Below are 25,577 nucleotides of genomic sequence, written 5' to 3' on the forward strand. Positions count from 1 at the left end.
TTTGATATGGTCTACTTTCTGTATTTTCTATTACAAACGCTCCATTGTGTAGTTCTTTTTTTTTTTTTTAAACTCATTTAGCTTTGTGTGGACTAATTTCCTTCCTTTCAAGCAGCCTGCTGGAACATTTATTTCCGTAAACTACTCCTGCTCTTAAACACAGCACCTGTAAGGCTCTTGTTTAAGTGTTACAGCTGAAACTGTCTTTGCGGCGCAGGCAACAGCCACCTTTTCGTCTTTGAAAGATCAGGGCATACAAGCACAACAATCTAATATCTCACACCAAACAGGATCCAATTAACCTGCACATTAACATCTGAACTGATTTTATTAAAGTGGTGCTGGCATAGCAAGATTAGGAATAAAGGCACAATGACTGATGTTGCCTATTAACATTGTTTTCGCTTTGTAATTTGATTTTTTTTGGGTTTTTTTTTTTTTTGCCCTGAATCAATGGACTAAGAAATCCACCGCTGTGAGTGAGTGATGTTTCTACTTCAGATCTGCCTGATTTGACTTACCTTACAAGACTCATTTTAAGATTTCATTCCTTATTTTGGGAGCACATTTTCCCAAAACTGGCTCACAGGGGAAATAAGAGCAGATAAAAACCCGTTAAAATTAATTATTAAACATGATTAAAGAAGTTTGGGACACTGAACTATTTGCAGGGATCTGAAAAAAATTACTTCAAATACAACTTGGAACACAACAAGAACAGCGGGTCGGTGAGTGGGTTTATCTCCACGATTGAAATCACTGGTGTTCCTTTGGACCATGAAATTGTCATTTGTTCTGCAAGTGTTACATCAAATGAGAGTTCAAGGCCATGCCAGGACTGTTTGTCACCGCTGATCTTATTTTAACCTGTAATCTCACAGAATCTTCACAGATAATTATGTTTGGCTTCGACAGACAAGTAGGGAACGCACGCAGGTGAGCAAATATGGAGCTGCAACACCAAAAAGGAGCAAAAAAAAAAAAAAAAATGAATGAATAAAAAATCAGGAGCTATATGTAAAAAATAAAAGAGATCTTCTGATCCCCTCATGCAAAATTAATCATTGTATGTGATTGTGTTTGCACAAGTGCAGGTACAGCTTGTTGAGCATGTTTGAATATTTTAACATGCTTTCATTTCGATGTCCGTGCATCTGCGTGTTGGCACGTGTTTGAAACGTATTAAGAAAAAAAAATGTTACCAGCATGAGAGATTACATTCTGGGACTTGCTTAAAACCATTAGAGAGGGAAGAAAAGACGGCCAGGCAGAAGGGATTACTCCGGGCTGGAATGTGGAAGTGGCGGAATACAGTGAGAAAGGGAGGGAAAGGTGTGTGCGTGTGTGTGTGTGTGTGTGTGTGGCGAGGGCGACAGTGACAGTGTCGCACCGACACAACAACACTGGGAGATCAGGTTAAAGAGGGTGGCAGAGTGCCAGCTGATTGTTCTAGAAAGGCGAAAAAACTGAGAAAGAGAAAAGAGAGAGAGTGGGATGGAGGAAGATTAAGACAGAAAGAGAGAGTGGGGGGGCAGAAAGGGAGTAATGAAAGTACAAAGGCAGCAGAGATTCCAGCTTACAAACAACAAACTAAGGGCCTTTGACACCAGCAGCGTCCTGCCTTTGATGTATACTGCATTTAGCCGGCGCTGAGGAGCGGCGGAGCGGTGGAGTCGGTGGGGAGGAAGCCAGAAAGAGACGACGAAGAAGCCATCAGCATTATGAGAAGCATCAGACCCAGAGGCAAAGAGGAGGCATATGGAACAGCCACTTTGATGACTACTACTGTTTTGCTCCACGTGGGGGTGGTGGTGGGGTTTAATGAAAGGAGGAGGAGGGGTTGTGATGACACAGGCTGCAGGAAGTATATGTAGCCAGGCTACCAGAAGCCATCCCAAAAAATTAACAACATAATAATAATAATAATATTGATAAATAAAAGAAAAATAAAATGCAAAACAAAGGAAGAGATAAAGGACAGACGATGAAGCTGTACCAGCCAATTGAAACAAATCAAGATGGAGGAGAAGATTTCGGCTCAGGTTAGTACGAGGCTGATTTGGTGTACAGCATGGTGACATACTGACCTGGGCTTGAGACAGCACTAGTGGTGGTGGGTTCAATAATTGCTACAGGGAGGGAGAGGAAGGAAGGGGGGGGGAGGGGGGAGGAGGGGGAGGGGGAGGGAAAGAGGACATTCATGTATTATTAACAGAATGGAGACGTAAAAAATAATAAATAAAAAAATAAAGGAACGAAAAAAAAAAAAAAACGAAATAAATCAAATAAAAGTGCATGCTAAGACAAAAGGACAGGGAATGGAGACAAATCCTCTCCATGCATTCAGGACTGGTGTCTCTGTGGCAAGATGCAACCTCCACATGCAGCTCCCCCCCATAGTCACCTCAGATTCGTTTGGGTTACTGCTAAGACTGTAAAAACGAGGAGCTTTTTTTGTGAAAGAACTTCCATCAGAACTCTGGAACATGAAACAGCTGGTCGTGTCTCCTTTTGACGGAGCGAGATCACACCAGGTTCAGTTAGCACCCATAATTTCATCTGCGCCTGCCGGGCAGTCCTCAAATCACATCAGCTTAACTTTGTTTTCCGTCTCCGTAGGCCAGAGCGCCGTTCCGTCCTTCTTTTAGGTTTAGCATAAAAAAGGGAAACGTTCCGTCTGCCTTTGATCCCTTTAAAGAGCCATCTCAAGAGTCCCAAATCTGATTACCTTACAAACTCATTTCAGGCTGAGCCGGTCGTGGCATTTGGGAGACGGAATATCGTGACGTCCACAAACGTTCAGTCTGGTGTGTGTCGGCCAAAAGCGCAGCAGCGCCAAGCACATTTGTAAAATGTCACAGCCAGTAGATTTTCAGCTTAGTCACATATGTGGAGAAGATGTTCCTGCAGATAGACCGATGTGAAGTAATGAAACAGACACATAGTCGGGGTGTTATAGATACCTCCGACCTCACAGTCCAGCCTTTTTTTTTTTTTTTTTGTACATTTCTCATTTCTGGCTCCAGAGAGCCAAACTCTGCTGTGCAGCATGAATTATTTAACGTCTTTTGGCATTAAGATATCACTGCGATGTAAACACTGCTGTTCATTTCATCTTAAGTTTGAGACAAATAAATAAAAAAACACTTCTTAGAACTTAATGTTACACAAAATGTGGCCAGGCTGGTGGCACAGCACCGATCTGAACTGGAGTCAAAGCGTTTCTTTTCAGGGTAACGTTTTTGACTCTTCGTCCACGAGGCTTATCTGTCACAGGGGAAACCACGGCAGCCGTGATCACGCCTCACTTTCAGCACACACAGAAAGACTTTCCACTTTGGGTAGTCACAGTCAGCTGCTGTATCTAGGCCACGCAACAGTGCAGAAGCCTACTTAGACTCTCCATTTTAATCCATTTACATGTGGACTCAATACGGCCGTTTCAGCTGCAGGGCGAAATGCGGGCGCACGTAGTCTGCGCCGCGCTGGTCAATCTGTGATCTGCTTAATGGCTGCGTGGCCGCTCTTATCCCAACAACAATAAATCATTTGCTATCTTTTGATTTCACTCCATTTGAAGGGGAAATTGTGTAGGAATCAGTATTCACACGTGGAGTGATACGCCTTTTCGTCGGTATATCGGTGGAGAAATGGTCGAATTAATCTTTTCTTCCACAAATGTTTCCACTTCGAGTGCTCCTGGGGGAGCTGATATGTGAAGGCAGTTTCTTTTTAGTTCTTTCTTCAAACAGGCAGGCGGGTGCTATCTGATTAATACTTGAGCATGAATTCACCAGTGAATCATTTCATGAGCTCTCAGACACTCCTCCATTACTGTGGAACATATCTTTTGACATGCAATCTCTCCCTCACAGCTCCAGACTGACTTGGACCTTTTCTCTCATTCAGGAGAGCAGCGCATCATTCCTCGCGCTGTAAATGGCAGCCAACCCCGTGCGCAGCTCGCTCAACTTGCTGGGGTAAAACACATTCGTTTTCACAGCCATTTCATTTCATGGACTGCTATTCTCTTTGCTCTTCCCGTGGACGAGACATCGTTTGAGTTTTATGTGACATGATTTGGAGAAATCGATGCTGGTGTTGAGCCCTTCTCCGAGTTTAGCTCATCACGAGCTTAATCCAAGGTTAATACCCGAGTTACACACACACACACACACCATGATCAACCGCTGCTCGTGCTTGTGTGTTTTCACAACAGCCAAATTTGAAAAGTGCGAGAGCGACTTCCTCTTACTTCCTTACAACAATCACATCAACCAGATAAAATACGGCAAAATTGTGTGACAGTGCAGGAACAGAGTTCCTCCGCTTCTAAAAGGAGGAGGTCGAAAGACGAAGTAAGGAACTTCACAGCTCAGACATCCAATTCATCTTCACTAGTTCCATTTGAGGGCATTATCAAGTTACCGTCCTGCAGGGACGAGCTCCTCGGGTGAATTGTGTGGCGATTCTCACACATTTCTATCACCTCCCCTCCCACGATGATGGAATAGTTGGTGTTAAACTGTGAGTGAGCTAATTAGTTATTTAGCTAATGTCATTTTTAACGTAGCTCAGAGCGAGTTTCATCTTGCAGACCTCCGCTGGGATGCAGGGATGAACGTTCATCTGGTCTCCTACAGGATTGTGCAGTGGTGGGGGGCGGGTTCAAGTCCATTGCCCGCTGGGCTGCAGGATGACGGTGCCAAACACTTCCTCATCACAGTGCAAACTGGAAAATGTTAATGGCTTTTCTGATTGCTTGAATATGGAAATGCAGGCATTCAGACGGTAAAGTGGCGAAAACTGTGATGATGCTTTCAGGAAAAAAATAATAATAAAGGCCTCCGCAACCTCACGGCGCTTTCATTTATTCATCAGGTTTTGATATGTGAGCGTTTGAAGATCAAAGCACCTGAAAACTATGTCAAACAAAATACTTTGTTTTGTTCATCTTAAAAATTTCAAAAGCTGGAAAACAAATAAATATCTGAAGATCGAAGGTAGAAACAAAGAAAGAAGAATTTACTATAAAAGGTGATGCAACGCCGTCCTCATGTGGCTTCAAGCGCTTTTTTGAGCTGTTGTTGTCACACGCCTGCATTTCAGGTTGCAACTTTAGCTCCAATTTCCCTGCATTTGTGCTCCGCGACTCCGGTACAATCACCCGGTGCAGGAACAAACAACATCATCAACAACGATAGCAGATGAGGAGACGCGTTGAAATGACACCTACACGTGCGGTGATTGATAAGCGTGACAAACGAACACGACGTTCATTAACTGAGTAGCCAGCAGTGTCTCTCCTGCCCGAGGGAGGCTGTAACTCTTTTCTCTTTCTCGCCCCCCACCCCGCCTCCATCAGTCTTTTCCGATTACAGCTCAGAGAGGGGAGGAGGGGAGAAGAGAAAGCAGCAAATGAAGGAAGAGGTATAGGTAGAGAAAATCTCCTCCAGGGCTAAGCTGAGGTGAGCTGGGGGATAAGGGCTTGACCAATTAAGCTGGAGGAATCCTCAGAAAATTGGAGCGAACAGCCTCAGTCTTTTCATCGCAATACACTTCCATCTAGCTCATGAAATTGGAAGTTGAAATAGGGATTGTCAGTTTGTTGATTGTTATACCTCGGCTAAAATCATAAAGTGTGTGTGTGTGTGTGTGTGTGTGTGTGTGTGTGTGTGTGTGTGTGTGTGTGTGTGCAAAGAGAAACGCGGCCCGCACTGCTTTGGTGCATTATAAATCATTCATAATTACAATTCTTTGTTATTTTTGTACTCTGGAGTCCATAAACCTCGTCCTGTTCCTCCTGAGTGGAGTCTATAGATGACCCCAGTTTTATCACATTCAGGTCACAGAGCTAAAAATAAAGATCCAGTCAATTGTTGGAAAGCTCAAAAGGTTTTTAAGACAGCCAAAAGGAAACAGCTTTGCTCTGCACTGATAATTATAAAATATTTTAGTTTGAAAAGTAAATGAATCAATTAAAGTGCCCTTTTTGTTATCAGTGAGAAAATGTACAAATTAGACGAAGAGTTTTTCATTTTTCTTTGGATGAGGAGAAATATGTGCCAAAAAAAAAAATACATCTTTTTTATTGTGCAGCAGAACAAGAGTCACAATTTTAATGTGGACGGTCTGAAGAGTCATATTTGATGATTCAACAACGCTGTTGTCAAACGACCTTGAATCTTCTCATTAGGTGGGACAGGAGGGTACAAACTGGGCTGAGCTCAGCAGTAACACTTTGTATGGGTGAAATAAATAAAACTGGATATTTTTTACATTCATTAACACATTATGCTGACAAACCACACACATTTGTGTGCGTTTGTGTCTGTACAACTATATTCATTAACAACTAGATTATTAAAAGTTATCACGATATGCTGAATCCAAATGTTTTCTTCCACAACTGTTTAGTGGAAGTTTTATTCTGTTGTTTGCTTTTATTTTAATTTCTTCCTCCTCATCTTCTCGGGGATGACTCATCTGTATTCACGAGCAGATCCAACAACGGTGCTCGCTTCCTTCACCCTGAAATTGTCACACCACACAAACATTTACAGAGGCACCGCTGATGGTATCACAACGGGGCTATAATCCACACCAATGGTTCTCAAGGAGGGGGTACGACTGCCCCTGGGGGTGCGTGAAGGCGCTCCAGGGGGTTCAAGAGATTTTTATTTACCCCCCCCCAAAAAAAAGAAAGAAGAAAAAAGCATCCATGTAAAAATCCCTTAAAAAATTATTCCACTAATATTTCAATAAAATATTTTTTCAATTTCATTATCCTAAAAAGCTTCAAGCTGTGATTTGGGAGAATTTGGCTGAAAAAAAGGGGGAGAACTGTTCGGAACAAAGAAAAACATGGTACTAATATTCACTATCGCTGTCAAATAAGCTCATCCGGTAAATCAACAAACAGCACGAGGATGATGACTCCTTCTTTCTCAGTCAGCGGAGAAACTGATCGATCAGTTTGTTTGTTTGGTTTTTTTTTTCAGTCTGATCATTTTCATTTTTTGGACAGTCGAAAAAAAAAAAGAGGCCATAATTTTCTTAGAAAGCTGATACATCGTTAATTGAGGCTGCTGTTCTATTGTTTGCATTTTGTGGTTCAGTTTGATCAAAAGAACGATGAGGAAAAGACAATGAAGTTACTGAGAGGAAGCCTGTGTCTGGTGATTAAATTTAACTGAGTGAAAATGAATCACAGCGCCGGCGACACCTGTGCAGCAGCCAATTCACTTCTAATCAACTAAATATAAATATTCCATCTGTAAACACATTTAGAAACGTAAGAAATCATTAACTTGACTGCATAACAAGAGATGGGGAATAACACAGGTATGAAACTGCAGACAGACGGAGTGACAACTCCAACACAGGCAGAGAGGTGGTGTGTCTTTATTCTTTCAGCAGTGGGATCACGTTACAGACAGAAAGGCCCAGGTCTGGATCCAAACCACCTCAGAGGAAGGTGGACGTAGTCACCTCGTGGACTGATCTAAAGGATCTGGACCTTCAGGCTTCGGCTTCATGGCGGTGGACTAATGAAATTGAGCCGTATATATTCTTTGGCTGCGTTTCAAGGCTTTTTCAATGACGACAACTTGACTTTGTCAACTCACGTGCATCAACGAAACCTCCCAGTGTGAAAGAAATGACCTGTAGTTACACACATATGCACAACTTCTGCTGCCGCTAACCACGCCGTTGTGTTGACGCTTAAAATTCACCACAATGTGTGACACTCTGTCAGATAGCCATGCTCCTCCCCCACTCCGGCTCATCAGCAGCGATCGACTGCTCCTGAAATAGCCATCCAGAGTCACCCGTGGCCAGATCTAACCTCTGCGTTTTTGCTATTTGCATCAACGTATTGGCCAGAGTGCAGTGCGGCGATTGCTTGCCATTTCTCATTAAGAGTAACAGCGGAATTGGCCTCCCTTCTATTAGTGGAGATCATGAGCGAGGGAACGGGAGGGAGGGACTGAGGCGATGACAGAGTGAGCGAATAAGGGAGTGAGATAGAAGAATCAGAGAGACAAAGCCCTGATAGCAAGACAGACCAAGAGATAAAGAGAGGGGAAGCTGGGGAGGGGGCACAGGAAGCCGGCTCCTGCATCTGTTCGGAGGGTTTCTGCCTTTGAGGCCTCGCAAGTGTCACATTAAGATCATCCATTTGAGGATCTGAGATGAGCCTTTGATGTTCTCGTGCATACACAAACAGGAGAGTGGAGTGCTCCTTTGACAATTGCCAGCGCTACAGAAATATCTTTTTTGTATTCGGTGTCTCTGGCCTGCAAGGGACTATGTTATCATCAGAGAGTGCAGTGCAAAGAGGTGAATAATTTAATTCACCTGTTCATATTTCATCTCCGAATACATTAAATGTTTTTTTTTTTTTTTTTCCAGCCGCACTGGCTGTAAAATGTGGAGGGAAATATGTTCCCCTGCCCCTCGGTGTCATTGCTTGAGTTGGTGTTGGGCAGCTACAGCAGGTGGACTGAAGTGGAATATCAAATCTCGGAGCAGAGCAGAGGCGCGAGGCTCGGAGAGAGCGAAGAGAGCAAGACTGGGCGTGTTTCATGTTTGTAGAGCAATAACGCAGAACAGTGTGTATGCTTCCCTGAGAGAGGGGGATTTTTTATTTTTTCTAAAACTGAGAAAGAAAATTGGGATGTGAAACTCACTGTCTGCTAATCGATCCGTTTACAGACCTAAACGCAGAACCCTCTGAGGATTTCTAAGGTGTTTAGAGTTTTATTTGGTTCAGAGTTGCCCTGCTATAAAGGACCTATCTGACTTTAATGGTCACTGGCCTTCTGCCTGTTGTTCACTGACATTTAAAATCCCTGTGATGATGAAAACTTTGCTAATTTCTTTAGAGCCGCTGCAAGACATCCAGAGACAAGACCAAAAAAATAATAATAATAATAATAAAAAGCAAATAAATAAATAAATAAAAATTTCTCCTGAATAATGAGATCATCTTTATGGAGCCATCAATGAGGAAGTCCATGAAAGGTAATAAAAAAGGCAAAATAAAAAGGTATTTTGACCATCAGCCTGGAAAAAGAGCCCATCACTCTTAGAGCGAGTGAGAGAGATTAAAAACTGATGATAAGAGGAATTTTTCTTCAGTCTATTTCTCTCAAGAACTCATTTCTCAAAAGCAGCGTAGAAGAAGTTGAGGGACAAAACGAAATGAACAACTTTAACCCCTAAATAGAGAGAACCAGTTTAATTGTCGGCCATCTTGTGGTTTCATGCAGCCCGGTGGCGGTGCTTGCTGGAGGGATAACTGCTAATGACTGACTGAACAGCGTGAACTTTTCTCAAACCTGGGAAAGAAATGCCACCAATAGTCGGAGGTTTTTACTGTAACTGCTGGTGGTGCTTTAAAATCAAACCCGTCTAAAAGGGTGATTGATCTGGAATGATTCATTTTTGCCCCACACGGTGTTTGCAATTTCTCAAGTTCCGTCTTATTGGGCTTTGGCGTTCGTCTGATGGCTGTATTATAAAGCTTTTCCTGAATGATAGGCCTCGTAATTACTCACTTTATACAGCTTATTATGTGGATTTTGTCTGAGGCTTTGATCCGGTTTTTTTTAGACTACTTCAGTTGTCATTGCTGCTCCTCCACTGTTGTCTTACTGGGGGGGTTGGCAGCTACAGCAGGTCTGAGGCCAAAATAAACCAGAGGGTTATCAGCCAAAACTGCTCAACCTGGATCAACCTGACATCTCCGGGCATGTTGTGCTGTCTGACTTTGTAACGTTGAACGCCGTATTTATTTTATTTCCAGGAAGCAACACAAAACGACCTGAAAAATCATTCACAGTCCTGGACCCGAACAGAGCAGCCGGTTTTCAGTCACAACATTCACTGACACGGCTGCAGGTTCACAAGTAATTGTTAGCTCAGTGACACGAACACGATCCCTCTCTGGCTTCCCAACTGTGAAGGTTACCACTTATACCACCAGGCTCCCTCAGGGGTCGTACCCGGTTTCTGGTTGATTTGGTTCTTGAATTTGGCTCTGTCTTACTTTCTGTTTAGGAAATCTTATGATGTGTGTGTGTGTGTTTGTGCGGGTTTGTTTTCACTCCCCGGAGCCATATTAAATCATTCTGCTGGTCTATCACAGAGGCTCCAGCAGCTTGGCCTCTGATTATTTTGCCTACGCAGAAAGTCTGATAGATGCCGAATGGAGCTTTGAGAACTATAAGGGCTGACTATCAGACCCCTTTAAAATCTGAGCCGTACTGTTGCTTGGTGCTCAACTTTGCATGACTGACCCGTGAAGCTGCCTTTGTAAACGCACTCTCTTACCTTAAAGCAGGAAGTGTCGTTTTTTGTTTTCTAGTAAACATGCATTAGGTACGATTAGACTTTACAGAAGCATCCACTCACACACTCTCAGTCGTATTTAGAATATTTACAGACAGCTGACACTCATAAAACTGATGGAAGGGGAACAAGGAATCCCTTCTGATGACGATCAACCAGTTGCAGCTCAGGGTGAAACGTTTTTGTTTGTTTGTTTTTTATCGTACATCAAAAAAAAGCTGAAAAAGGGCGGAGGTTTTCCACAACGCTCTTTCACCACTCCGGCTAGCCACAAGCAAGAAGAATGACAACTTACGAATGAGAGGCACGCTGGCGTTGGCTGTCCCAAGATTGTTGAAGGCGACGCACGTGTAGTTGCCGTAACGATCCTCCGTCATGTTGGTCACTGTGAGGACCGATCTGGAGCTGAGGCTCTTGATGTCGATGTCTTGGCCCTTGATAATCCTGAAAACAGAGTCGCACGGTCACCACAAACAAAGCTTTCTTTTCTCTGAGATGGTTCAGATATGAACCATTTCACATGTTCGTCATTTTGTTACAGGTGCAAAAATCCTATTCCAGTTGCGCCTGACATCGGTGAAGATTTAGTTATTTACTTTGGGGGGGCCGTAATAATCTTGAACAGCCTGTAGAGATTAAAACTTGCTCTGTGAAGACATATGCTGTACATCCTGGCTCTGGGATTACTATGGATATTAAAGCTGTGTTTGCTTTTATCAGCCTGGGTCTTGTCACTTCTGCAGTTTTACATTAAAAACCATAAAAAGGAGGAGACAGCTTTCAGCCTCCCCCCCTCCCGTGTTGCCCCATGGTCTCAAGCCTGTCTTAAGAAGTTTTGGATTTAAACATTATGTTTGACCTTATGTTCAGCAAATATCTACAAATCCGTTGCTCTCGCTCCCACAACGACCTCCTAAAACAACGTTACAGATAATCGCATCGGGCGTCTCGCCTCTCCACTCCAACCTCATACTCATCAGTGCCCCTCCTCCTTGTCATGCACACACATCACCCGTTCCCACTTAAGAATGAAAGCAGTGGCGTGTTGAATCTGTCACACCACTTCTGATGTGACGGCGGCTTCAACAGGTGGTGCTCAGTTCACGTCAACAGGCAGTGAATTAGTTGCAGCCGGCGTTGCTGTTGCACTAGAAGTTACACGTGTTCTGTGATCGTGTCCTTTGTGTGATGGTGAATAAATGGAGAAATCGCCATTAAACCACATAAGAAGTCACAGAAAGAACAAGTCCTTGAATTAAGTAAAGACTAGAATCATGCCAACTTGCCTCCTTAGCAATTTGAATAAATTGAAGCCACCCCATAATTACAATTAGCACAGTGTGAGCTGATGATTGAAATTGTGCTCACTAGGAGTGGGTAAATGATGGGTAATGGGGGTAATTTGGTTTTTAAATTCAAGAACTGAGACTTGAATCTAGACTGATTGATGTGTGTGCCGTGAATGATTTAAGCCAGTTGCCAGCAAACGTTTTTATTAAGATACAAGGTGAGGACGAAGCACAAATGACTCTTGCTGGAACATTTGTGTTAGTCCCCCCCCCGAACCCTCCCCACTCCGCCCCCTCCCTTTGGGCCTTGGACAAACAAGAGGACGGACTGAGCCTCTATTCAAATCCATCAAAGAAAACCAAAAGGCACTTTTGCACAATAGAGGAAAGGTATTTATTAACACCAAATGTCTGCAAAATCACGGTTCATAAAAGCACATTGAATTCGTTGAGCATGTAGATTTCCCCGCGGAGAGATTTATTCTTTATTGTGCATGTTTTGTTTTTCAACAGCACACAATAATATAACCCTGGAAATAGCTCACCTAACTGGAAAGTCTGGATTTTTAACGTTCACTCAATCACACCTGCACATTTCCTGCTAAAAGCCAAAATATCTGCAGTGAACGAGGACTCTGGATGTCGTGGACCCGAGAACAAACCAAATCCACATCTCTGCCTCAATCGGTGTCGACAGCCTCAAACAAAGCACACAACCGTCTCCGAGTTTGGGTTCATGTCATGATTCTCCTCAGCCAAAATAACTGTGACAATCAAATAAAAATTAAATGGCTTTCAAACACCAAACTCACTCACTCACAGCATCACATAGAGGGCTTATCTTTGTTTTTGGTGAATATCCTTCTTTGTCAAAAACAATAAAACAATCTTAATAAGGTTTTCCTGTCTGAGTGAAAATAACACTTTGAGTCTGTTCTGTTTTTTATTTCTTCATTCAGGTTGTTTTCCGCTCACTGGAATTATCTTTTAATAAAAATAAAGTCTAACTTGCAGCTGAACCACATTAAACTCCTGCAGCCTTGTAGCAGAGAAAGTGAGGATCCTCGTTTGGCCAAACATGCAGACAGACGGTGTTTTTTAAGTCATTACTGATTATCCCGATGATGGAAACTCATCACGTTCAACGGCTTTATTGATAAATTGGTTTAATGTTCAATGCTTGGTTCAAATATCATGGAACCTGTTAGGTTTGTTCAGTACTGTAAAACACGTGTGCCAACTGAATCCATCTTTATTTACCTGGCAGATCAAAGCCAATGTTCGGCCTCATTTCAGCAGATCTGGTTTCTGGTCCTGAATCTTTACATGCCTAACAAGACCTTCTTAGACCAGCTTGCATGTCAGAAATGTAAAATACACATTTGAAGGATACTGATGTGGATTTCTGGTTTGATATATATATATATATAGATATATATATAGATATATATCTATATATATAGCAGGTATATAGATATATATATATATATCTATATACCTGCTGCTCAGGAAATACAATAATGTGAAAAGGTTTTCATGTAGAAAAGTAGACAGCCTGTCTGCCTATTTGAAGTATTAAAGTCATAAAGTAGAAACCATAAAGCACCTGTTAGTGGTTCCATAGATGAGCTAAAAAGAAATGAGCTGCATCCGGCGGATATTTGGGGCAATTTGGCCGAAGAGAAGCTCATACAGTAAAAGCGGACTCACCTCTTCTCGCCCTTGTACCACTCGAATGTCGGAGGAGGCACAGCGGCCGCCTCGCACCTTAGAAGGGCTGTGCGGCCCAGACCAACTCCATGGCTTTTCATCTCATGGATAGATGGAGCAACTGGAGAAAACAAAAGAGACGAAACATATTAACTGGAGGATAAAAAAAAAAATCTATTATCCTCGCCGGGCCGGTTTAAAGAGGAAAATTTGAAAAATTCAGACATGGTGCATGAGGCTGGTTGACCTTGAATCTGACAACCTACAACTTCCTGGTCCGTGCACACATTATTGTAAACTCCCCACTCAGAGCCCACCGAGGTGAAGCTGGCGAGGGGAGAGGGCATGCATCCCCATTGGTAGGAAAATGAAATGAATTGCAGTGCAAAGTGATAAATGGCTTAATGGAAGTTCAAAGACTCAACGGCAGAGGCGGGTTCTGTGAATACAGAATGAGGTTCCTTTCATGTGCTGAAATGTGGCGTAAATCTCTTTGCCAGTGTCATGAAGGCAGCTTTACATATGGACTGATTCTAAAGCAGCCGAGTCCTTTTTTGTACTTGAAATAAACGAAATGAATGAATTTAATATTCACTCATATGGACTTATGACAATAGAGAAAAAAAGTCAAACCATTGAAATGTACCTTTCCTTTAGTCACAAAATTGGAAAAAGAAAAAAAAGGAAAGACGCTTCACTTGTTATGTTTGTAAGTTTTGGCTGTTAGCAGAGTAATGCTGAATTCCTAAACTCTCGGGGGGGGGGGGGTAAGTAGTTGAGGGCAAGGGCTGTTTGCTGAAGCGGCTCCTCGTGGATCTCAATGTGTACACTGGATCATACCCACCGGTATTATTATGACTGTTCTCAATTAATCAGCAGAAGCTAGGAAATGGGAGAACCAATCATAATAAGGCCCAGGACTCCAACCGACAGTACGAATTATGCAAACTTGGCTTGACTCCCTACAGCCTGCCAATTAATAAACACCAAATCACATCTCCGTCTGATGTAGGCCTCCAAATCACTTAAAGCTACTCATGCAGATTCTGACTGAAACTTAATCATACATAGGAAGAGCCCGCAGTCTCAGGGTCAGTCCTGAGAGCGGGCGGTAAACTTGCCCTTACGTGTCTGAAAGTGAAATCTATTTATACTCCTGACAACGAGCCCTTAGGAACGACCTGCCAGTCACAGCTCCGGCTGGTATCCAGTGAAATGGCTTGGCCGGGCGCCTGCAAACCTTTACTTCCAATTGCATTTGGAGATGTTCCTAAACGATGACCTCAGTACGGACTCTGCTGCAGCTTTTCCCCCTGCAGAGCGTAATCCTGAGTCACTGACCGGCATTCCAGCTCCTGCAGCTGCACAGGTTGATAAATGAATACAGTGAAGATATCTGAGCGCTGTTTGTCGCTCTGACATTTATTCCAGCTATGTGAAAAGTGACAGCGTGCTTCATTATGGCAAATGTACGTATTCCTTTCAGCTGTAGTGCCAATAACTGAGTCTCGTTTTAATGAAGGGCAGCCGGCGTGTGTGGAGAGTCTCTCAGACATCCTGTGAGAGTCCACATAGATGGATGAGGTGGCACGAAGCAGATCTATGTGAGGTGCAAAGGATACATGCCAGACTCAGTGCATGTGGTGTATGATGGTGTAGGCGAGGCAGAGCGAGGTGACAGCGTGCTCTGTGATGATGGATGCCCTCTCGCCAACCTCCCCCTGCATCCTAATGAGCACATTCATATGACTAGTGTATGTTGATTTTCTGTCCTTGCAAGTTATTCAGCTATTTTCCGTCTTCTGCGGCTGAGCCGAATAATATGAAGGACTTGAGACAGTGAATTAAGCGATGGGCTATGCCAGATTTTTTTCCTGCTCATTTATCACTGTGTGAAAAGTTGGATGCCATGCTGGGGGGTATTAGTAGACCTTGAGTGCATGTCTGTGCTTGTTGTGCGTCTGTGTGTGTGTTTGTGTGTGCCTCAGAAAGATCCAAACCATCAACACTCTCCAAACTTCAGATCTGTGTCTATTTTAATCTCAGCCAGCTGAAGTGGCCACAACACCATAAAGAACTGCAAACAACCTGCAGCAACGGCTGCTGATGAAGTCGAATCAAACTGTTGACATTTGACAACGTGAACTAGAAATACTTACAAAAAAAAAAAAAAAAAAGAAGAAGAAAACAGCATGTTCTCGAGAGCACAGAACTAAAAATAAGCAATAACAAGTATGACAGAATCAATGTGGTGTGCCGACCGACAGAGGCTTACTGGATCCTCGTAATCCTCCATTGGTGTCATTGTGCGGGGTCATTGATTATCTGAAGCCTCTGAAAGCAGCAGGGTGACCTGGCTGTCGTGCTGTACAGTTACTGGGACGATGCACATGGTGGCCCAGGCAGGTATGTCAATACTTGAAAGCTCACACATGCAGCCGCTGCTGTCTTCGGCGCCAACATGGAAGACACGCCGGTGGCAAGTTACAGATTTTCTTGGAAGAGATACGCCTTTTGATGCGTTTCCTTTCATTTATTACCAACTAAATCAGCCAAGAAGAACACTGTGCTTTGTTTATCAAAATTCAAATTTGGACTTGGATCACTGTCTGCTATTAGACCTCAGTTAAAATTCTGGCAAGCAAAATTAGATTAAAACAACAACAACAACAACAACAAAAAACCAAGAATATTTGAAGTAATCGAAAAAGTCCGACAGGCACTAAACTAAACTGCTATCCCCTCTGGAGGTAAACATGAATACAAACCCAGGTTTCTCCTTAAATGATCCATTGTCAGAGCGGCCACACATGCCATCTATTATCATCCATCTTACCAAGGGCACCTCTCATAAAACTTCACCACCGCTGACGTTTCTTTTCTGCTGAAGAGAAAAATCCAAAGGCAGTGGTGGCCCAAGTAATAGTCCTTATCGCTGAAGTCATACACAACAGCAGGAACATTTTGGAAAAAAGAAAAATATCCCCCCTCTCTGTAGCTTTGCGGGTGGTCCAAATTTCATATGCATATCAATAATATCAATTTGGATCCTGGCACTGGGATCCGTTAAGACAAATCACAGCCATAAAATCTGGCCCAATCCAATAATTTCAATTTCGACTTGCTGGCATGTCCTATATCATCATATGTGGTGTAATACACCATCAGAATCGGGGGAGTAATGCAAAGCAGTGCACTAAAAATCACGCGGGCCCAATAATCCAGGTAATTTAGTGTCTGGAGAAAGCTGTGGTGCTGTTAATCATGCCTGGAGTCCCGGTGACTCCACCAGATGGGGGTGAGGTGTCGGCTCCAGGAATAGCACAGGCAGAAAAATGGGTGCTGTAAGAACCGACTGGGTGACAAATGGCCGGTTGTGGGTTGATCCCACACCGACTTCCATCACGCCTTCCTTCTATAGAGGTTGCCATCAACACAAAAATGATGTCTCCAATCGGACATCTCCACAATGAGAACATATGCAAGCAGGCTAATAATAAATAAAACATCCGACCTTCTCTGTGATATTAATGGACAGAAAGCATCGTACCTTAATGTTCAGGGTTTCACTGAACATTAAGGGCTTCACTAATCATTAACAGTCCCACAAAGTGGGACTATTAATGATTAATTGAGGTGCATCAAGATTGAATATGATTTATTTAGCTACAAACTATTGTTTGCCAGGAGAACCCACAGAACACAGGGTTTTTAATTAAAAGATCAATTAATAACCCTACCTCTTCAGCCAGATTTGAAAATGGGTTTTCATTGCAATTAAGAAATGGACTCATCAGTGCATGACTTATCAGCTTACACACAGAGACACTGTTCCCCGCTGCCATCTGTGGGCTTCATTGTCCTGTTTTTTTGTCAGTCAGGAATGGTTCTGCTGCCAAGATTTATTAATTCATTAAGATTTCTATTCATAACAGCTAGGGAACATTGTGTTCCTTCTTTCTGTACAATGCAAAGCACATAAATAACCAGTCAGCGTGCAGCACCGCGCGGGTCGACTTGCAGGGATTCTTTTGTCTGCGTTCTACACTAAACGGTTCAAGGTACACAAATCCGTGCCTAAAGACGGCAGCGTGTTCCGACGAGGATGGAAAACCGAGGCACGCATGCTTTCCCGGTTTCCGAGTCATTCGGATCAGTCGATAGAATTTGCAGACCGAGCTAAGAGACATAGTGACTGTGTGTCTGTCTATTTCGAAGTGGTGCTAGCAAGAACATTTATTTTAAAGAAGATCAAGATTTTGCTCATTTATTCATGCCCCACATGCAGCAAGGAATCCAAATAGCAATCAAGACGAGGGCTTTGGAGAGATGTAGAGAGATGGATTTCCACCCAAACAGCTTGAGGGTACTGGCTTTAACTCTACTTAGGACTGGCTCAGAATCCAATTCTAGGAAGCCTTCTCTTTTGAATTGAAAGCCACAGTATTTCAATGGATACTGAAAACTGTCGAAAAACGCTCAGCGGAGACTTTGTGCCTGATGTTGAAACACCCCCTGCACAACAGATTTCACTCAGCTGTGGAGTGAACATCCATTCACCTCTGATCAGACGCTGCACCGAGGCAGGTCTGGACACACACAGACGCCGTGTGGAGGAGAAGCTTCTGTTAAAAAACTCAAAACTTGATCATTCTTAACAGAAAGATAAAAAATAGCTAATTTGGTAGAAACAAACTCCCACTCCTCCAAATGTTGTTTATTTTCTTGTCTCTAGTTGACATTGTAATATTGGGCGGTCACAGAAATGTGCCTCCTGGCAACAAGTAAACAGGTTTGGCCTCTTATTTATCTGAGATGGCCATGACTCTGTCAGGGGAGTCAGAGGAGCATGTTGTGGGTGTTCTGCCGGAGAAGGGCCTGAATTCCAAACAAGCCGGGACGGCTGAGGCTTTAAGGGAAAGCACGGGGTCAGTGCAAACAAAAGACGAGGTGATGTAAAGAATTTGAAGTATTCTGAGCATTTAGCTGCATTTCAATGGCGTTCGGGAATCTATCGACGCCACGGCTGCGTTTTTGCTCACAGCAGCTCCGTTACTCATGCACATAGTTCATTAAAAATTATCACAGATTTTTTTTGTTGGCCAATTATTGTAATCAGGGAAGTAAATGAGATGCTCCTTTTTTTGTAAACATGGCCACAGCGAGCGTGTGAGCAGAATTCCCTGCTGGAGGAGGAAGGAGGCGCGAGGGGGCGGGGTCACGAGATGTGGGGCCAAACCTGAACTCCACATCGAAGGGAAGTGAAGGGGCGAGAAGATAAAGAAAGATGGAACGACACAAAAACAAAGCTACATCCACCGTGTCACTTAAAGCTCCAAGTCTGAGTCAAAGACAGATACTGGAGCGTTTTGGGGGAGAATCTGAATATCCTGATCCAGAAATGTAGCATTTGTCTTCCAACTCCACATCAATAATTCAAGAATCCGCGCCGCTGAGACAGTATCGACTGCTTTGTCTTCTTTACACATTCATTTCCTGGAAATTGACTCGTGGCAGCTTTGTGATTATCACACGGACGGAGAGAGATGATCTGAACATCTGGCGTGGTTTCAGGCAGCTTTAGCGCTGAATGAAACAGTGACGAGCAAATGAAATGTAGCACAACAAGGCAGTTGGTTGTCTGTGTTCTTTCCACGTGTGACTTAAGTTTGTGCAAACTGCCAGATCCCATCTTGGAAGGCAACAGCGTTCAAACTGTGTAGTGTCAGTCATCCGGCGAGGAGCGAGCGGCTCTCGACGGAGGGGGGGAGCTTTCAAAAACACAAAAGAAGGTCAGACACCTTTGATTTTTCAGGTTTCTGTCATTGTTTTATGTGTGTGCTGTTGGGATTGAATGCTTTCATTCTACAACGAGGTGGCATCATTAATTAATCAAACACTGGCTTTTTATCTCAGGGAGGTTTTTTTCCCACAGTGGTTTCCTTCCAATTCATCCCTCCGACTCAGCCACGGAGATGTGATATTCACGCCTTTGAGCCGCACCGTGCTGGGAAGACTTCAGCCAATGGCTTCAACCACCTGTGGTGAAGATGAATATGTACATTTGAAAAGTAGGTCAGAGATCAAATTTCATCAGGTAAAATCAGTCCTGGAATATGCTCTCGCTCCAGCAAAGCTTTTCAGCCCATCTGATTCTTCACGACCGCCGCTGATAAACATACCCGGCCGCCGTGCATTCATCACCAGACGTATAAAGACAAGAGGTGTGAGTCGGTAATTTAATTAATGCACTTTGATTAAGGCAGTCTTTGGCGCTTTGGAATTCAAGCAGAGGTTAAACGTCTCGGACTTAACACCTGGAAATAGCTGCACGATGACAATGACCATCATATAATGGAAAGACAAATGGCAGGCTTACTGTTACGGAAGTCCTCGTGGTATTAAAACTCAAAACATGGTCCTGCTTAATTTTGTTTTCATTACTTTGGCTTGCTTATTTTAATTAGTGGCCTTAATCTGCAATTAGCCCAGAGGTCAGCTATACTCTTAGTTAAAAAAAAAGGGGGGGGTTGTTTTGAAAGGGAGAGAGAGAGAAATTGTTTGGACATGTATTTAATTAGACTGTTAACCCACGAAATGTCAGTGTCAGTCACACTTATTGCGACCATAACGGAGAAATAGTGCAGACATGATTGATTGATGTCTTCGGCTTAATTTAATTTTACTGCCATTAACAAGAAAGATACTCAGAGAGGAAGATGAGAAGAGAAGACGATGACCTCCTAAATAATTATACAGCAGAATTACAGCGAAACCTGAAGGAGACAAAAAAAAAGATAAGAAAAGAAAAGTTTGTTTTCTGTTTCAAAGTTTGTTTGCTTTGAAATACAAACGGAAGGTTTCTTGTGGATGATTGAGTGCTTCTCTGCCACGACAACACTCACTCTTATTGTTATCGATATCATCAATATCACTGAGAGCACCATTAACTGATTAATTTCACTGCTGAAATGAACGGTGCGTAAGAAGGTGAACAAAAACTTTAGGATTTATAACGACCTCATCTTTGATTCCATGATTCTTCTTGAGTTGTAATCATTTTGTTCAAATTGTTACAAGAACTGTTCATACTACTAATATTATATCTAATGAAGATAAGAATATTATTAACAGCTGTTCCTGGTCTCTCTCTTTCTGGTTGATAATCTATATGGAGGATTGCTTGTGTCCATTCAATCTGATGAGGTTGGAAGAAGATGTCAGATCGTATTGGAATCTATTGGAAAATGTCCCTACTTCTTTCATGATTTTTTAACTCAATAAAGGTTTTTCTTAATGAGTTTATGGTGTCAAGTCTTCTTTAATACAACAGTGATGGACCCATTTAGAGGAAAATAAGCCAGATAGAAGGGGATGGATTAGGGGGCGTGTTGTATAAAATATATGCATATATGCAGTTTGTGGCAATACAAATGAAAGTGAATTGCTTTTGAATGTAAAATCTGCCAGGAAAGCCTTTAAAAGCTGAGAGGGTGATTTTGTTTAACAGTTAAACAGCTCGACGGATGGCCGGCCGCTCTGTTTGATATTTCTCTTGTCTCCTGCTTCTCTGTAATTATCCTATCTTGCTTGAGTTTCAATGTCAGCTAACGTCTTTATCTTAATTCAGAGTTTGGCACGCCGGGCCCCTCATCAAAGCACGCTCGGGGGCACCTGGTGAATAAAGTCTGATGTGTGACAGTAGAGCATGAATGATACAGTAGATTGGGACATGGTACAAATGCCTCCCTTTTCTCCGTCCACCAGGGTGGAGAGGAGGCAGTGAAGGGTGGCCACCAGCTGTCTCGGCCTCCGCCCGCTGTGGCCATATCTCCCGCTCCAATGGATGCCTTGAATTCATTTATTCACCCCCCTTATTTTTGTAAATGAGCACATCTCAGCAGTCGCCATGTTGGAAGAGTGGCCAGGAAACTTTCACAAAGAAGCATAATAGAGAGCCGATGCTGTGACATTAAACGGACGCCACACGAGGTCTTGAACAAACTGCCATCTGAAGTTGCTGACCATCCAAAGTTGCCTGTTTCTGTGTTTTCTTGTTTATTGAAGTCTCGCAGGTTACGCAGCACTTTGAATGTTAAATGGCCGCAATAAAACATAGGACCTGTGATGTAGGAGGCCGGAAAATTCAGAGTCGACAGAACTACGTTGGCCGTAGTTCAAATGGGATGTCAAGAGTTATGAAATATTTATAACCAAAAAGAAGGGGGGGTCTCACAGACTAGCGCTTTGTGCAGATGTAGGCTGCCCCGTCACCGGCTGAACTAATTACTGCAGACGTCATGTGAATTAAGGCTTGCCACAAAGATGTGGCATACGTGTGACAGAGCTGCTGCAAGAGGTTTTATGTTCAGCGGATCGACCTGCCAACGCTGTGATTAAAACACGCACACTCATTAATGTCTGTATTTATTTGTGTATTTTGACTCTACATGTGCATGTTCTTCTACTTGTGACCATGCTTTAATCACAACATTTATTTTCTGATGCTGCTGATGTTTCATGCTACCTGTAATACATTCTGGTTTTCTTTTCCTGCCTTTTCCTCCTGCAGCACTCAGACCCATTTCTAACTGTGTTTTTTGTTATTAAATTTGTACATATACATGTGAAACTGTTGTGTACAGTTGTGTAATCAGCCGTTTAGCAACAGGCTGTTTTGAGATAATGGTCTTCATTGAACCTGAATTTGAAAAGCAATCACTCGGGATCCAGCTGCTGCTTTTGATAACAGCAGACACGAAACAACGCACAAGTCGTCTATGTTGCGCTAACTATGATCCGAAGCATTTCAAAAACAGGCCAGTGTTGTGTTACAGTAGATGTGTAGTCGTGTGTGAGAGTCCGATGTATTGTGTGACAAGTTCTATTTCTGCAGCAAAGAAAAAAGGAGTCCACATATCTAAAGGATTAATATAAAATAAAAACCACGTTCAGAAACCAATTTACAGACCGTTAAAAGCCGTCAAAGGAGTCTACCACAGATCCGCGGATGATTCTCCTCTGCGATGCTGAACCGTGAGAGAGAATGAGCCACTAGTCGATGACAGGAACAGCTCTGCGGCTCTGGGAGCTTCAGATAAGCCAAACACTGCCTGAACACCTGACCAGCTCCGGCTCCCTCCCACCCAAAGCGTCGGTCCGGTGCTCGAGCTGCGGTGACTTTGTCTGACAGCAAAGGAAAGTCACTTCGCTCAGAGTGGATAATAAACCACACGCCCCTGCTGCTTGGCTTCAAAATTTGCCGTCTGACAATGACATGCCTTATCAATCATTGTGAATATCTCCTTTGTTCTGTAACATGAAGACACTGCCAGTTGTCACAGCACCTTTCATCCTTGATCCCGTGTTTCAGCCGCGCTATAAATAACCTCAGGCCCAGCTCGGTACAGCCGGGCAGCACACGGAAATAACGGCCACGAGGCTCGGCTCGCTTTAAGGCCGAGCGGTTCAGATACAACACATCTTCATTCAAAATTATATATTAGGAAATATTCAATTTATTCCAAACCTAATTTAGAAAACTAACTTTCCGGATTTGATTCAGTAATCGAGCCAGGACGAGATAAACCCCCCACCCCCACCCCCAAATCTCCCCATCTCCCCCTCCTGGAGCTGATTGCCTGGTAGGCTTGGCCAAAAGTGAGATTTAGCACAGGGCAGAGAAGTAAATGTGGCTTTTTAAAAAGGAGAGGAAATGGTAATAATTGTCCGGTGCCCATTCCCACTCAGACTCACGAGCGGTGATTTCCATGTGGCCACGACGGCTCGGGCCGGGTATCATTCATTAATGCCCCGGCTCCTCATTACTGTCTCCTCACACTTTTGAAAGACTCATTACCTGCATAATGGAATAGTGCTTAGAACAGTCAGACCTTTCCTCAGTGTGAATTAATCACCTACATGCACAGACAAAAAGGGAATTCTCACATTAAATATTCAAAAACTTCAAACTCTGGCTTTCTTTTTTTTTTTTTTTTTTTTTTTAAGAAAACTTCCAGAAGCATCGCAGTCAGGGACACGACACGGGTACCGCCGAAGACTGACCCGGTGACTTTCAAGTGTCAAGATATATTTTTAGAAAAGGAAGCGAAGGGGAACGGAGAAAGAGATGTACTTACAGTTGACTGTGACTTTCACTGTTTTAGTGTCAGGAGAGGCGATGTCATTTAAAGCGCTGCATTCGTAGTCTCCAGCCTGGTCCCTTGTGATGCCCGTGATGTTAAGATATTCGCCGCTGTCATACTTCCTGGCTGGAAATAGAAAAATGGAAAGCAAAGCAGTTACACCGTGTCCACAAAGAATACAAAAACAGCACACACACAAACACAAAAATACTCAAGGATGGAGCACTTGGCTTTCTGCGGCCCGTAGTTAGTGAGCGGACAGCCGTCATTTGCCGTAAATGGCTTTCAGGTTTGGCGCTGAGGAGAGGAGCAGAGGATACGTTAGCTTTGGTCCTGAACCCTTGATTACTTCCCCTTGCTTCCTAATTCAGCAGTGGATGAGCAGCGCATCGATGCACTCAGACCGACACGGTGGCAGGAAATAAAATAATAGTGTGTTTCCTGTCATCTGCTCATCGTTTGCTCAGCGCTCAGTGCGGTCAGAGCTACTTCCTGGAAGGGAAGACAAATTTGATGGCTCAATGCACATGTCAGTGCTTTACAGTTAACTAATGGTGCCAAAGGCAGGAGCGGCGTTGCACCGTGAACGGCAGATTGGCTGAGGATCGTTTCACCTAAAAAAGTTGGAGAGAGCTCAAATCCAAACAAATCGGACGCACAAAAACTAAAAACTTAAATGACTTTATATAAACGTGCGTGTTGTTGTTGAGGTTAAAAAAGTGAAGCTAAAGCTGAAACCTTCATTCCATCAGATGACTATCAGGGGGTGACTTCTTATCCAAAAAAAAATTTGGGATTGTACTGAACTCTATGGGAAAATGGCCCGCATTTATCCCTGATTTATCAGCTCAGTAAAAGTTTCCCCCTTAAGTTTAAAAGTCTTCAGCACAACATGATAATTTTTTGAATGATGGTCTGGTTCAGAGGATTAGAGGGCGGAGCTACTGTATGATTGACAGACTGTACTGGTCAGATCGCCCCCTAAAAAAAAAAACAAAAAAAAACATGGCGTCCAGAATAATAAATTGAATTTAAAGTATAAGTGATTATTTCATATCTGGAGTTATCTAGATTGAAGTAACCAATCAAGTCGCCGTCCATCAGGAGTGATTTAACATTAGAGCGGTCTATTAGCTGATGATGACAAAATCAATCAGTAACTATGTTCATGATCAATACCTGATTCCAGTCACTCATGAAGCTGTCCCTGGGCCGGCGTCTCTATGGTAAATTCAATATGTATGCTTATTATACCACTGATGTTAAAAACATGCGATTAAGATCCATCATCTCAGTCTGTGGGATTTTAATGACGTCGTCCATGAAATATGTTAAACCAATATTGAAAATAATTGGAGGCCGTTTTTCACAGTTTTACAATTTCTCCTGATCCGCCTTGATGTATTTCTCACATTAGTCAGTCTCACACCTTCGGACATTTACATTTTTTAATACGACATGCAAAAACAGTTCTAATTCAAAAGCTTGTTTATTTGGCTGATATAAATAACACTGTAAAGTGACGGTGCAGTGCAGTAATGGGCTGATGAGAGTAAATAATGTGCTGGTGAAACACTTTCTTTTAAAGCGGTGCTATATTAGCTGGAGTAAAGTGTTGTGTAGCACAGAAGGAAAGCAGAGCATGTACCATATGGGAGTTTTTACATAAATCATATTTACTGTACAGAAGCTGGCTCACCTCAGTGAACGACATTTTGTTCTCCATATTTTCCTTCCCATTCAGCAGAAGAGTAAGAAAATAAAAAGGGTGCAGTACAGAACATGAATGTGTTTTTAAAGTTGTATGTTTTGGAGCAGAATGTGAATTTAATACAGTATTTAAAGTTATGCTGGACAATAAGGTTAAATTGTGGATGTCTTTTTTTTTTAATCCAGTCTCATTTCATTATCATATCAAAACAACCAGCGTCTCAGTCTTAGTCCTGTTGGAGGAGTTTAATCCGTTGCTGATGTTTTGATGTTTGTTGCTGGTTTGTAACTTTCTTGTGAAATCTATAATATGAAACTTTTTAGGCTGATGATTGTGGTTGGAGATAGAAGAGGGGATCCCAAATCA

At 42.9% G+C, this 25,577-nt stretch overlaps 1 protein-coding gene across 2 annotated transcripts in view; it reads right to left on the reverse strand.

The window, feature by feature from the left end:
- negr1 (neuronal growth regulator 1) overlaps positions 1-25,577 on the reverse strand; it is a 124,107-nt gene that overhangs the window by 25,584 nt on the left and 72,946 nt on the right. For both annotated transcript variants that reach the window (XM_029499551.1, XM_029499552.1), the window contains exons 4-7: positions 23,495-23,626; positions 13,356-13,476; positions 10,652-10,800; positions 2,088-2,129 (exon numbers count right to left, since the gene is read on the reverse strand). In XM_029499551.1, coding sequence (XP_029355411.1) covers positions 2,088-2,129; positions 10,652-10,800; positions 13,356-13,476; positions 23,495-23,626 — 444 coding nt within the window. The remainder of the gene's footprint in view (positions 1-2,087; positions 2,130-10,651; positions 10,801-13,355; positions 13,477-23,494; positions 23,627-25,577) is intronic.

Source organism: Echeneis naucrates, chromosome 4 (assembly GCF_900963305.1).
Source record: "Echeneis naucrates chromosome 4, fEcheNa1.1, whole genome shotgun sequence".
NCBI classification, from domain to species: domain Eukaryota; kingdom Metazoa; phylum Chordata; class Actinopteri; order Carangiformes; family Echeneidae; genus Echeneis; species Echeneis naucrates.